Raw genomic sequence first — 15,380 nt, 5'->3', positions numbered from 1 at the left:
AAGCTTAGACATGAAAAAGCCTTTAAATAATTATATTACAAAACTTACTAAAACAATTACCTTCCTACAGAACTTTTAACACAAGTTATTTCATTTAACGAAATAAAAATGAGATACCTTGCGTCAAAATTTCATACTACATAAATAAAATGAGAATATAAGTACATCTTAATTTTAAAGATCTTAAGGTTTAAGTAACATATCTTAGGATAACTGGTAGCTGCGCTCCTAGCATCCAGGACAGAAAAATAAGATAACACCATCTTGAGATTTTAATGATAAACAAACCTTGAACAACTCAGGACTTCGTGAATTTTCCCTAAAATTTTGAAATTAATCGGATCATTAATTACAGAAATATTAAGCTAAAGACAAAAAACTTTTGCCTTTACATTAAATCAATAAGAAACATCTAACATGTCTAAAGTAACGAAAAGAGCTAACCGTTACGGACGTACAAATGTGCGGGACCTAATTATAGGAAGGCTTTGCTCATAATAACTAATAATCTTAATATAATTTCTTTCTACAACGCACTAATCGGAATGAATTAACATTAAACAAGAATTAGATATAACAAGGATGACAACATCCATAAAAGCGAAGCTCTGAAATGGAAGGACAAACGAATATTAACACTTGTATAATGTCAGAACTGAATAATCAGAATGCGAATGTATAAGAGTCAAAGCAAACTTGTAAGTAAATTCGTTGAAAAACTACTTTATACATGATAATGATTATGGACATATTTACATTTTTAGGACTCGATTATAGAGTTGCTTCGCTTATAATATTGTACTTTGTTGTCCTAGGAATCAGTATACCAAAAATCAGACCAATCGGATAATTAGGTCACATACAAATTTGTTGTTAAAAATGTAAAAAAATCAACATGTTTAAAATGGACGTACGGATATTCTGGTAATGATTATAGAGTTGCTACGCTTACTAACTCGTACCTAACTATTACAGGAATCACCATGCAAAATTTTAAATCGATAGGACAATTCTAACATGCCTAAATTAACGAAAAAAGCTATTTAAAAAAGTAAAAAAAATCAACATGTTTAAAATGAACGTACGGACATTTTGGTAATGATTATAGAGTTGCTACGCTTTCTAAATCGTACCTAACTATTACAGGAATCACCATGCAAAATTTTAAATCGAAAGGACAATTCTAACATGCCTAAATTAACGAAAAAAGTAAAAAAAATCAATATGTTTAAAATGGACGTACGGACATTTTGGTAATGATTAAAGAGTTGCTACGCTTTCTAAATCGTACCTAACTACTAAAAGAATCACAATGCAAAATTTGAAATCGATAGGACAATTCTAACATGTCTAAATTAACGAAAAAAGCTATCCGTTACGGACGGACGGACCGACCCTAATTATAGAAAAGCTTCGCTTTTAAAAAATGTAATGATTCAATTTACAAAATAATTTTCAAAATCAAAATATTCTGTCTGCTTGTTATTGTTTATCTTTTTGTTGACGCGCTAGTTTGCCGCGAGATTATGCATGATTTTGCGTGACGTCATTCATAATTGGTCCCCAAGATTGGTTAGAAACTGCTGAATTCTTGCATGTTCCCTTTAAGCCAGTCCCCAAAGTCTGAGACTCCTAAAAATTGAATATTCGATCCATTGTCCCCTCCCTTACTCACTGGGGAAAACACATAAATTTTATTTTTAAACAATTGTATTAATTTTTAGAACCTTCTTGATTACAAAGAAGACGACTTTGCTGAAGTATTTAGTCTCAACTTTACCATCAGTGAATCTTATTTCGGAGAGGTTGTCAGCAAACCATTAAAACCAGGTGAAGTTCTTATGCCTATTGTAGATTAGTAATCAATAAATTAGATTTTAATAATTCTCCATCTTATTACTTAAAGGGGGGGGGGGAGTTTTGACACTTTTGCATAAACAGTGTGCTTAGGCTTTATCTTTGGACTGAGAGGGTAGGTTATAAAAGAAAAAAATCATTATTACATGATGAATTTTCTAAGTTTTAAGATTTTTTGGATAGGCCTACAGGTTCAGGAGCTAAAGCCTCCAGGTGTTCTCTGGACTAATAAAAATAAAAATTTAATTTTTTTTGAAAAGTTATTGGTCAACTTATAAAGTAAAATTTTCAAATAGATGCATATTTTGTTTTATAATTTTACCTTTCACTCTTAAAAACAATTTTTAAAAAATTACCTTTCTAGAGACCATCTGGAGGCTTGAAACTCCTGAACCTGAAGCCCTACCCAGAACATCTTAAAACTTAGGAAAATTTATCATATAAGAATTATTTTATCCCTATAAGTTACTACTAATACTAACTTATATTATTGGATATCATATGATATTATTATACCTTAAAACTATTTAAATTAAATAAATATCAACGTAAAAGTTAGTTTTACACCTATTCTTATTTTAGATGGAGAGAATATAGAAGTAACACAGGAGAACAAAGAAGAATATGTCAAATTATACATCAACTATATTCTAAATTCTTCATGCAAATCTCATTTTGATGCTTTCAAGGATGGTTTTCTCAAGGTTGTCAATAAACAGGTTCTTCAGCTGTTCCAGGCAAAGGTAATAAATGCACAATTTCAATATAGTTAATATCATATGGTGTCTTTTTAAGAAATAAGATTATTATAAATATAGTAGATTGATGAAATTCAAAAATTTTCGAACTTTTTCTTTTGGGTATCTACTTTTTTATCTATAATACAAAGTAGCTTGATGTCTGTCCGTCTGTCCGTCTGTCTGTCTGTCTGTCTGTCCCTTAAGATCTCGGTAACCGCTGAACCAATTGGATTCTACTCTTCAGGGTATATACCTATTGGTCCTGTGGTGGTTTTAAGCTATTTTCTTGGGGGGTGGGACACCCCCAACCCCCCCAAAAACAAAAAAAATTCCCCCCATTTTTTTATTATTTTTTTTTTTTTTTTTTTTTTTTTTTTTTTTTGTAGAAGAATTCTTTTGTAGAAATATTCTTTTGTAGAAAATTTCTTTTGTAGAAAATTTCTTTTGTAGAAGATTTCTTTAGTTCTTCTTATTTTTTTTTTATTTTTTTTGTTGTCATCTCTTGGGGCAAAGCCCCTAGAGGCTAGGGGCGAAGCCGCTAGTATATATATATATACAAAGTAGCTTGATGTCTGTCCGTCTGTCTGTCCGTCTGTCTGTCTGTCCCTTAAGATCTCGGTAACCACTGAACCGATCGGATTCTACTCTTCAGGGAATATACTTACTGGTCCTGTGGTGGTTTTAGGCTGTTTTCTTGGGGGGTGGGACACCCCCAACCCCCCAAAAATAAAAAAAATCCAACCCCCCAAATTTTTTTTTTTCATTTTTTGTAAAATCTCAGTAACTGCTGATCAAATTGGGCTCTACCCTTCTAGGAATATACCTACTGGTCCTCTGGTGGTTTTAAGCTATTTTCTTGGGGGTTGGGACACCCCAACCCCCCAAAAAATAAAAAAATCCCCACTTCCAAAAATTTTTTTTAAAATTTTTTTTAAACAAAAACCATTAATGGGGGTGTGGGAACCCCACTGCAACATGGGGCGACGCCCCCATGAATCCCCCCCCCCCGAAAAAAAAAATCAAAATATTTTTTTTTTAATTTTAATTTTTGTGTATGCGAACAACCTAGGTCTAATTTTTACGAATTGAAATTTTTGTGTATACGGCAAACAACCTGGGTTTAATTTGTACAAATTAAAATTTTTGTGCATAAAGCATACAACCTGGGTTTAATTTTACCACAGAGTAATTAACAAAGAATAATTTTTTGAATATTTCTATTAAGGAGGGTTGACTTCCCAAAACTATATAGGGCGAAGCCCCTAGAGGCTAGGGGCAAAGCCGCTAGTAATGATATAACCAATCAAGCCTTGACTTGGAACCCCCACGTAGGAAAGAGGAAACCAGGTAGACCAAAAACAACCTGGAGGAGGAAACTCTTAAGTGAACTGAAAGATAAGAAAATTCCATCTTTCAGCAATGCCTCAAAACGTGCCCAAACAAAGGAAGATTGGAGAACCATTGTGTGTGCATGGCCTACGTTCTGCCGAGAACTAAAAGGCAATGATGATGATCTACTTTTCCAAATATATTTCTCATATTTAGGAATTAATGGCTCTAGTGATTGGTAACGAGAATTACAACTGGGATGAGTTTAGAGAGAACTGTGAATATAAAGAACCTTATCACAAGGATCATGAAGTTATACTCATGTTCTGGAGGGCATTCAAGTAAGTACCTAGCATAGTATTTTATAATGATTATCAGGGCGACCACTGCATACTATATATACTATTTATACTATATAGGATGAGTTTGAATACTATATCATACTATATGACCAAAATTTACTATATAATCTATATATTATTACCTTTACTTAACCAAAATTTACTATATATACTATATGATATTACATTTATATAACAAAAAACGAATATTGTCAGTTTTGTGACAATGCCCCTTAAGGAGCGTTTTGTCTTATTTTCACAGTAGCTTTTCTCCTATTTATAGCCCCTGCGGGGGGCTCAAAAGATACTGTGATACGACAAAAATGCATAAAGCTCTACAGTAAGAAAGAGATGAAGAAAATCCTTTAATATATTTTAGTTTGTGATTATGATTTAAATATCAGTTATTTTTCATAGAATTAACTTAAGGGTGAGGGAAAAGTTTTGCCACTTTCACTTACAATTTACTTCATGATTAAATATTAGGCTAGGTATTAATGTGAGACTATGGGTTATTTGGGATAAAAGTTTACTTTTGGGTAGTACTTCACTTATATTCAATAATTTTTTGGATAAGTTTCCAGGTTCTGCAGGCTAAAAGGTGGTTTCTGGACAGGTAAAAAAATTGTAAAATTTAGAGATCAACTTATTAAACAAAATATGCATCTTTCAGGATGTTATTAACATATCTTAAGAAAAAAAATAAAATTGGCCTCCAAGTTCTGGTCCTGCAGGCCAACAGGTCCACTCTGGACAGGTAAAAATTCAAATTATTTGTTTGAAGAGTTAGAGGTCAACAACCTATAAAACAGAATATGCATCTTTTTTAAATGTTATTAATATATCTGAAAAAAAATTGAAAATTAGCCCCCAGGGTCAAGCCCTGCAGGCCTCCAGGTCCACTCTGGACAGGTAAAAAAAAAACAAATTTCTTATTTGAAGAGTTAGAGGTCAACTTATAAAACAGAATATGTAATTTTTTGGAAAATATTAACATATTGGGATCCAAGTTCAGGTTCATTCAGGACAGGTAAAAGACTCAAATTTCTTATTTGAAGAGTTCAAGTTCAGGCCTCCAGGTTTTCTCTGAACAGGTATACAATCATTTTTTTTATATGAAGAGTTAGAGGTCTATTTATATACCTAACAGAATATGCATTTATTTAGAAAATATTAACATATTGGGATCCAAGTTCAGGTTCATTCAGGACAGGTAAAAGACTTAAAGGGGACTATCCACGAACGAGAGCACACGATTCTAAGTACGTTCCAGCATTGATCCTAAGTATTTTCTTTCAGAATATAATAGGTCACCATATATCATAAATGTATTGACGAGAAAATTTATGTTTCACCATGTTTTTTTTTTAGGTATTTTAATTGATTTTGAAAACTTTTATGAAGCTAATTCTGTTAAGAAATGGATATATGATGATACATATGCGAATACTCGTGTTATATAGATTGTAAATTAATCCATATTAGCATTATCTAAACATACATATGAGATATAGTAAATGTGCTTTTGACTTTTTTTAATTTTTATCATTTGACAACATGGACAATTAAAGACTCAACAAAACGTTTGATATAATTTTGACTAAAAATGCTGGACATTTTTTTACTTTTCTTCAATCTGAAGTGGTGAAACATAAATTTTCTCGTCAATATAATAATTATTCATAGTGACCTATTATATTCTGAAAGAAAATACTCAGGATCAATGCTGGAAGGTACTTAGAATCTCGTGCTCTTGTTCGTGGATAGTCCCCTTTCTTATTTGAAGAGTTCAAGTTCAGGCCTCCAGGTTTTCTCTGAACAGAGTCTACATGGAAGCCTTCAGCACCTAGACCTGGAGGTCAATTGTATTTTTTCTTTAGATATGTAAATAACATATAAAAAGATGCTTATGGTATTTTATAAACTAACCTCTATCTCTATAAATAAGAAATTTTTATTTTTACCTGTCCCTGCAGCATCAAAAACTGGAGGTCGATTGTCATTTTTTCTTAATATATAACATATAAATAGCATCTATAAAGATGCTTATGTTGTAAAAAAAACTAACCTCTTAACTCCTTAAATTTAAAATTTTTATTTTTTTTGTGTCCCGAATCCACCTTGAGGCCTGCAGCACCTAAACCTGAAGGCCAATTTTATTTTTTCCTTCAAATATATAAAGAACATCCAAATATAAGCTCATTTTTTTTACAAATATACCATTAACTGTTCAATTAAGGGAAGTTTGATTTTTACCTGTCCAGAGTCTGCAGGACCACAACTTAGAGGTCGATTTTAATTTTTTTCTTCAGTTATGTTAATAAGATCCAAAAAGATGCATATTCTTTTTTATAAGTTGACCTCTAACTCTTCAAATAAGAAATTTTTATTTTTTACCTGTCCAGAGTGGACATGGAGTCCTACAGGACTAGAACTTGGAGGCCGATTTTAATTTTTTCTTCAGATATGTTAATAGCATTCAAAAAGATGCATATTCTGTTTTAATAGTTGGCCTCTAACTCTTCAAATAAAAAATATCTATAACCTGTCCAGAGTAGACCTGGAGGCCTGCTAGACCAGAACTTAGAGGCCTATTTTAATTTTTTCTTCATTTATGTTATTTAATAACATCCAAAAAGATGAATTTTTTGTTTTATAAGTTGATCTCTAACTCTTTAAACAGAAATTTTTTTTTTTACTTGTCCAGAAACCATCTTCCATATAGCCTGCAGCACCTGAACCTGAGACCTATCCAAAAAATGATTAAATAAATGTGAAATACTAACCAAAAGTAAACTTTTATCCTAAATAACCTATAGTCTCACATTAATACCTAGCCTAATAATCACAGAGTAAGCCCATTATATGTGAAATTGCTTTGATAATAGCTATGCTTTGAGTTATTATTGATAATGTATTACGGTACTTGCTTACATGTGGTAGACTGGAGCACCGAAAACCCAACCCCCCCCGCTTAGTTTTGACAAAAATCAAAAATAAGGGGGGGTTAGTTTTTTAATGTCTGGAAAACGGCAAGGAGGAAAAAAGCTCAGCAAGGCAAAGACTTAACCACCCCCTTAATTTTGAAGAAAATCAAAAATAAGGGGGGGGTAGTTTTTTCACTGTACAACACGCCAGAAAGTTGAGTGAGGTAAATCAAGAAAATCCAGTATACCAGAGGGGAAACCTTATTACAGGGACATTCATGTTTTGGGGCATAATTTCCTTATTTATTGACTGATTTTAGTGATTGATGTATCCCTGAACAGAAAATGAAAATAAGGAGGAGGGGGGCCAGTAAAAGGTTTTAATTTTGCGCAAAATTAAAACCTTTTACTGGCCCCCCTCCTCCTTATTTTCATTTTCTGTTCAGGGATACATCAAGGGGGGGGGAAGTTTGTACACTTATAGGAAATGAAATTCAGTACCAAAGTTTGGGAGGGTCTTATGGGCTTGTTTTTAAAGTTATCAACCTAATTCTTTTTGTAGGCTCTCTTATATGACTTGATATACACGTATTTCTTTGAAAATTGAATTTCGGTAATTTCCTTCTAGGGGCTTGTGGAGCAAAAGACCCCCCAAAACACTAAAAATATGAGTTCTGACCTTATTTTTAAAGATATCGACCTGATTTTTTCTATATAATACTTTTTTAACATACCCGAATCAACGAACCATTACAGATTTCATTTTGGGACTTTCCTTCTAGGGGCTTGTGGAGCAAGAGACCCCAAAAACACAAAAATATGAGTACTGGGCTTATTTTTGAAGGTATCAACCTGATTTTTTTTATATTACCTTTTTAACTTAACCGAATTAACGAACCATTACAGATTTCATTTTGGGACTTTCCTTCTAGGGGCTTTTGGAGCAAGAGACCCCCAAAACACAAAAATATGAGTACTGGGCTTATTTTTGAAGATATCAACCTGCTTTTTTTATATAAAAATAATATTTAAACATAACCGAATCTACGAACCATTACAGATTTCATTTTGGGACTTTCCTTCTAGGGGCTTGTGGAGCAAGAGACCCCCAAAAATCATAAAAATATGAGTTTGGGCTTCTCTTTTAAGATATCAACCTTATTTTTTTATATAATAAAAAAATACTATTTTAACATAACCGAATCTACGAACCATTACAGATTTCATTTTGGGACTTTCCTACTACGGGCTTGTGGAGCAAAAGACCCCAAAAACACTAAAAATATGAGTTCTGAGCTTATTTTTAAAGATATCAACCTGATTTTTTATATAAAAATACTATTTTAATATAACCGAATCTACGAACCATTATAGATTTCATTTTGGGACTTTCCTTCTAGAGGCTTGTGGAGCAAAAGACCCCAAAAACACTAAAAATATGAGTTCTGACCTTATTTTTAAATATATCAACCTGATTTGTTTAGGAACACTTTTTTTAACATAACCGAACTAAGAAACCATTACAGATTTCATTTTGGGACTTTCCTTCTAGAAGCTAGTGGGGCAAAAGACCCCCAATAAATATTTTTAGAGATATTGAGCTGATTTTTTTCATGAAAACTTTTTTCACATGTTTGAACTAGGTAGCCACTAATGATTTTATTTTTGCACTTTCCTTTTAGGGGAAAGTAGGGTAAAACACCTCCAAAACAAAATAAATTGAGTTCTCAGGTTATCTTTAAAAATAAGCTCAGAACTCATATTTTTAGTGTTTTGGGGGTCTTTTGCTCCACAAGCCCCTAGAAGGAAAGTCCCAAAATGAAATCCTTAATGGTTTCTTAGTTCGGTTATGTTAAAAAAGTATTATTTTAAAAAGATCAGGTTGATATCTTTAAAAATAAGCTCAGAACTCATATTTTTAGTGGTTTTGGAATCTTTGCTCTACTAGCCCCTAGAAGGAAAGTCCCAAAATGAAATCTGTAATGTTTTCTTAATTTGGTTCTGTTAAAACAGTATGATTTTTTAAAAACAAGTTTGATATCTTAAAAAATAAGCTCAGAACTCATATTTTTAGTGTTTTTGGGGTCTTATGCTCCACAAGCCCGTAGAAGGAAAGTCCCAAAATGAAATCTGTAATGGTTCGTAGATTCGGTTATGTTAAAATAGTATTTTTATATAAAAAATCAGGTTGATATCTTAAAAAAGAAGCCCACAACTCATATTTTTATGATTTTTGGAGTCTCTTGCTCCACAAGCCTCTAGAAGGAAAGTCCCAAAATGAAATCTGTAATGGTTCGTAGATTCGGTTATGTTTAAATATTATTTTTATATAAAAAAAAGCAGGTTGATATCTTCAAAAATAAGCCCAGTACTCATATTTTTGTGTTTTGGGGGGCTCTTGCTCCAAAAGCCCCTAAGAGGAAAGTCCCAAAATGAAATCTGTAATGGTTCGTTAATTCGGTTAAGTTATAAAAGTATTATAAAAAAAATCAGGTCGATATCTTCAAAAATAAGCCCAGTACTCATATTTTTGTGTTTTGGGGGTCTCTTGCTCCACAAGCCCCTAGAAGGAAAGTTCCAAAATAAAATCTGTAATGGTTCGTTGATTCGGGTATGTTAAAAAAGTATTATAAAGAAAAAATCAGGTCGATATCTTTAAAAATAAGGTCAGAACTCATATTTTTAGTGTTTTGGGGGGTCTTTTGCTCCACAAGCCCCTAGAAGGAAAGTACCGAAATTAAATTTTTAAAGAAATACGTGTATATCAAGTCATATAAGAGAGCCTACAAAAAGAATTAGGTTGATAACTTTAAAAACAAGCCCATACGACCCTCCCAAACTTTGGTACTGAATTTCATTTCCTATAAGTGTACAAACTCCCCCCCCCCTTACTAAAATCAGTCAATAAATAAGGAAATTATGCCCCAAAACATGAATATCCCTGTAATAAGGTTTCCCCTCTGGTATACTGGATTTACTTGATTTACCTCACTCAACTTTCTGGCGTGTTGTACAGTGTAAAAACTACCCCCCCCTTATTTTTGATTTTCTTCAAAATTAAGGGGGGGGTTAAAAACTACCCCCCCCTTATTTTTGATTTTTGTCAAAACTAAGCGGGGGGTTAAAAAACTACCCCCCCCTTATTTTTGATTTTTGTCAAAACTAAGCGGGGGGGGGGGGGTTTTCGGTGCTCCGGTCTTCACATGTAAGCAAGCACCTGTATTACTAAATAATTCTAAGTCCGATACTATATCATACTATATGAGTTTTAAAAAATATACTATATATACTATATGGATTAAAAAAATATACTATAAAAATACTATATGGATTAAAAAAATATACTATAAAAATACTATATTTTTTTTGTTTTGGAGTGGTCGCCCTGGATTATGTAGAAATAATTTAGTTTTTAAAGATATTTTTTACTTAATACGCTTGAACTAAAATCTAAGGAAAATGGAAATACTTTGTTTAGAGAGCTTACAGAGGAGCAGAAGAGAAAATTTTTATTATTTCTGACTGGGTCGGACAGGATCCCTGCCAGGGGCATGGACAGTGTCACTATGACTATTCAGGAAACCCAATCATGGTGAACAAAAGTACCCCTGAGATAGATTAGTTGACAAGTTTAATCTTTACTTGGTTAAAACTAACCAATTACAGTTCGATGAAAGTAGGTACCCAAGATTTTTGGGCCTACGAATAAGATAAAGTGGTTATAAAACTTTGGGTACCAAAGTTCAATGTCCCCTCAATTTTTTCTTTTAATTAAATGATCAGGTACACTATATCATTATAGCACCTATAGATAAGCTTTTGTCATGAACTTTTCTTGTCGAGTGTATTTTGCATTTCTTAAAAAAAACTAATAAAGAAGACATTTGAACAATGACACGCAGAAAAAAAAACATTCATATGTTTACAATTATAATAATTTAATCTAAATTAAAAGTTAAACGCCCGTCTCCTTGAAACTAGGGTTTAAGCCACTAATTTCGTCTAAAGCCTAAAGTTGAAAGATGTTATTTGAATAAAAATAATCACATTGGTTGCCCATGTAGAGAACTGGTGATCCCAACTTTTTGCCTGTAGCCCACACATGCTTCAATCTTCTAGATCTGCCGGAGTATAGCACAAAGGTAAATACATCCGATTGATATCCGGTTAATTAAAACCGGTTCTCATCCATACTAAAAAATTAAGGATAGCATCGTATTATATTCAGTTTTCTTCGAATAAAAAAATTATATTCGCGGAAAGCTGTTTATAATACGATGCGAGAAATGACGATTATAACCCTAGATAGTCAATCATAACAAAAATTTGTGTGTGGAAATCTAGAGGTGCTGTATATAAAGGTGGCAGAAAATTTCATTTATCCTTCTCAATAAATAAAATAGCATAGCACCAATCCAAGACCTATGTGAATCTTCCCCCCAAAAAAGGGAATTCAGTTTAGTATTCTAACTAAAACTTAAGCTTAGCGATATCCTTCGGTACTGACAGACAGACAAACACACACAGATTCTGTTACTTTCATATTCTTATTTATTCCTTTTTAGTTATTTTAGTGATAGTGCATCATTATTCAATATTTTAGTACCGAATAAATTACTTTGCTCATATTTTTTTTATTTTATGACAACTCAACATGTTTTTATATTTCGCTACTTGTGGATGTTGTCATCCTTGTTTCTTAAATTTCAATCATTAAAATGTTTATATATTTTTTAGGAAAAGTTGAAGTTCAAATTGGTCCAGGTAAAAAAGTCTTTTTTGAGATTTCAGAGCAAAGCAACTCTACAAGTGTTTATTTTATGAAGTGTTTTTTTTAAAGAAGTGATCAAAGATTTATTTTCGTATTCGCAGACAACTTTATATGTATTTAACTGATATAAATTATGAAGCTGTAATTATCTTTATTAAATTTTAATTTGTTTTCCAACCTTTTCAACCGAATATTTAAATCTTCAAAGGTATAATTTTGTTAATCATCATTGGTGATTTTTATTATTTATCGTCTATTGCCATATCCTTTTAGATCCCTGAGAAAAATAGATTATATTCTACGTTTTTAATACAGACTCTGAAAAAAATCAAGAAATCATTATTAATAAAGAATCCACAAATATATTTTGTCTCTTCAAATTTACATATTTTTTCAGGCTATTCAACAAACAGAAGGATTTGGAATTGTTTAAAAATCGACCAAAATTGAGAAGAGAAAAATAACTTTTTTTTTATAAAATATATTTTTGTTATTTGGTAGTCAAAATTTACCAGTAATATCAACTAATAAAATCTTGGTTTCCATTATGGCTTCGAAACCGATCAATATCCGCTGGATTAGAACCGGTTCTCAGCCATATTGAAAAATCATGTTTAACATCGTATTACAGGCAATTTTCCGCGAAGATTAAAATAGAAACCATAATTGAATACCAGGCTTTGGGTCCCTCTCGGCCAACGAAACTGGTTCTAGTCTTATGATTTTTTTATTTTAATATCCGCGGAAAGCTGTCTATAATACGATGCTATACATATCTTTCATTAATTTGCTTTTTTATTTAATTTAAGTGCCTTAACATTAACCATATTACTGTGTTTTTAGTAATTAAATAAGAAAATTTAACAGATTGTGTTAAAAGGTGAGCCAAAAAAAACATATCAAAGCTTTTAAAGAATAAAATTGACCAAACTTGTATATTATTGTGAGTAGATATTTAACCCATCCGTCCAGCCAAGTAGAAATTTTTTTACTATTCTTTCAAAACCGATTAATATCCGGTGGATTAGAACCGGTTCTCCAGCCAAGTAGAAATATTCTCGTATTCATTCGAAACCGATTAATATCCGGTGGATTAGAACCGGTTCTCATCCATACGAAAAAACTATGTCTAGCATCGTATTATATACACAGTTTTTTAGGAATATAAAGTGTGCATCTTCGGCATCTCGGGGCTAAAAGAACTGGTTGTAATCTTATTATTGTACATTTTATATCCGCGGAAAGCTGTTTATAATACGATGCGAGAAATGACTATTATTTCATGACCACAAAAAAAAAGATATTTAATATATAAGAAAAATATAAGAAACTATAATTAATGGTTACTCTATAACTTACAAAGAATCTTTTAGGCCTGTTGTCTTTTATTTGTTCGCTAATTCACCCGTCTATTTCATAGTTTTGATAATTAGAAGCTTCGCAAACTAGGAATATTGTCATTCTTATTTCATCCTAATAGTTATAAAATTTTCTAAAATGCTCTCAAATTCTATTGTTGAAATATATCTTACAGATTAATCTCGTATCAATCTATGAATTGTTTAAATGCAATAGAAATTGAAACGGCTTCTTTATCTGATACGGTGTTCATATCATACAACAAAAAATTCTAATATTTTAATAAGTTCATATGTAAGTTGACTATCCTACTAATGTAGAGAAGGCTCAATGAGTCAATATTGGTTGGATAATTTGACTGATTTAAAATCCTATGTACCCAAAAAAAAATTCAAAGCTGTTAATTAATTATCATCACATGATATTTCCCTGAATATTCAATTTTTGAGTATATTTTAGCTATTTTTAATTAGCTGTTTTGCTAGAATATTGCTGAATCTGATATTAGATAAGAAACTCTCTGTACGATAATAATAAACTTAATAGATTTTGGCCAGTAGTTATAAAAGATTATTTTTTATGTGACAAATGTTGTTATTGTTATCTCAAGTTTAAAATCAATTTTTTCTTTGAAATTAAAAAGTTAGTAGGATTTTGATTTTTCCTACAATATGATGAGTTCTACCTTTTATCTTCACAACTCTCTTGGTTGTTTTTTGGGGGGCTGTGTAGATGGCTGGGACCCAAGGGGATTATCTAACCCCCTTAGTTTTGCAAGGAGGGGTGGTTGGTTGCACCCTATTACACTTCCCTTCGGCATGCTATTGCTTGAAAGAGCTAATATAAGGATTATTCCAATAATCAGTGATCTATAATTACTCTTTAAAATAACAAAGATACACGGGACTTTAAAAAAATGTTTCTCTAATCTATGTCTGTCCTACCAAATTTATATTTATATCAGGGCTCTGCAGTTGCTTTTAAGACCGATAAATTAAACCCACTTAAATTTTAGCAAATGGACAAATTGCCATATTGGGAATGAGTTTAGACCTTGCCTTATTGGCTGCCGAGCCTTGATTTTTACCATTACCACTAAAATTTATAAAAATCATAAATAATATAACATAAAAATATATAGGTACAAAAGAATGAAAATCTCTCAATTTTTTAAATAAAAAATCTATGTGATTTTATGATATTTTTTCTTGCCCATCTATCTTAAAAATAGCTCAATTTATGATAATTAAAAGCTAGTCTTTTTTTTTTTGTAATACCGGAAATATATATATAGTTTTTATTAATGTATTATTACGGTGCTTTTACATAAAGTGCATGTTGCACTGATAACCCCTCCCTCCCTCTTTCCCCTCAACTTATTTTAGAACTAAATTGAGAATAGGGGTGGTAGGAGTTTTGTTTCTATTCCTAACTCTGCTGGGCCTGTGCCTATTTCTTTTTTTTTAAGATAAGAGGGGCGGGGGGGGGGGGGTCAGTGCTCAACAAGGTAATTTGTGTAAAAACACCATTATTACTTGTTAATGATTGGTTTATGTGTATTAAAATATTTTTTTTTTATGATTTGTTACAATTTTCTTTAGCAATAGTTTACTTTTTTATATTTTGAATAATTCATTCTCAATTACAATTTTAAGCTTTTAATGTTACCTCATTCTTAAGAAGGAGATTTTTTATATAAGGAATAACTATTCTGCCTCCTACTTCTCTACCAGTTAAAGATTCATTTAGATATTATATTGGTTGCTTCATTCTTAATGATAAGACAATGGACGACGGAAACTAAAATTCCCCAATGATGTTAAACAAAATTTCCCCTTAATGTATGGCGAGAAAAGGTAAAAAAAATTTCGGCGGGGAGCGGCGGTTCTGCTGTTGTTTCTTCCCAGTTCCACATTGTACCTCTTTAAAGAATATGCCATGCCAAATCTCAGAGCTGTAACTCTTTATTTAGTTGAGTTCATTTGACTTTTAGTTTTGGTCTCAAAAAGTGTCACTTTCGCTTTCTCCCTTTCAATAGAGTTGAGGCAACAAATAA

At 31.8% G+C, this 15,380-nt stretch overlaps 1 protein-coding gene and 2 long non-coding RNA genes across 4 annotated transcripts in view; all 3 read left to right on the top strand.

The window, feature by feature from the left end:
- Positions 1-10,826, top strand: part of Herc4 (HECT and RLD domain containing E3 ubiquitin ligase 4) — a 33,934-nt gene extending 23,108 nt beyond the window's left edge. The window contains exons 25-28 of the mRNA XM_080163573.1: positions 1,725-1,830; positions 2,440-2,600; positions 4,143-4,267; positions 10,673-10,826. Of these exons, the coding sequence (XP_080019699.1) occupies positions 1,725-1,830; positions 2,440-2,600; positions 4,143-4,267; positions 10,673-10,790 (510 nt within the window). The 3' untranslated portion in view covers positions 10,791-10,826. The remainder of the gene's footprint in view (positions 1-1,724; positions 1,831-2,439; positions 2,601-4,142; positions 4,268-10,672) is intronic.
- Positions 10,827-11,231: 405 nt separating this feature from the next.
- On the top strand, positions 11,232-12,438 carry LOC145321914 (uncharacterized). The gene is made up of 3 exons (XR_013880449.1): positions 11,232-11,336; positions 11,932-11,958; positions 12,363-12,438. It is a non-coding gene; the product is annotated as an uncharacterized LOC145321914 (long non-coding RNA).
- Positions 12,439-12,818: 380 nt separating this feature from the next.
- LOC145321915 (uncharacterized) lies at positions 12,819-14,682 on the top strand. Of its 2 annotated transcripts, none has more exons than XR_013880451.1 (2): positions 12,819-12,898; positions 14,466-14,682. It is a non-coding gene; the product is annotated as an uncharacterized LOC145321915 (long non-coding RNA). The 2 variants fall into 2 exon arrangements; XR_013880450.1 differs by having other exon boundaries at positions 12,832-12,908.
- Positions 14,683-15,380: the final 698 nt, after the last annotated feature.

Source organism: Acartia tonsa, chromosome 6 (assembly GCF_053477335.1).
Source record: "Acartia tonsa isolate MP-2025a chromosome 6, ASM5347733v1, whole genome shotgun sequence".
In the NCBI taxonomy this organism is placed as follows: Eukaryota; Metazoa; Arthropoda; class Copepoda; order Calanoida; family Acartiidae; genus Acartia; species Acartia tonsa.
This window is presented reverse-complemented; position numbering and strand designations above follow the sequence as displayed.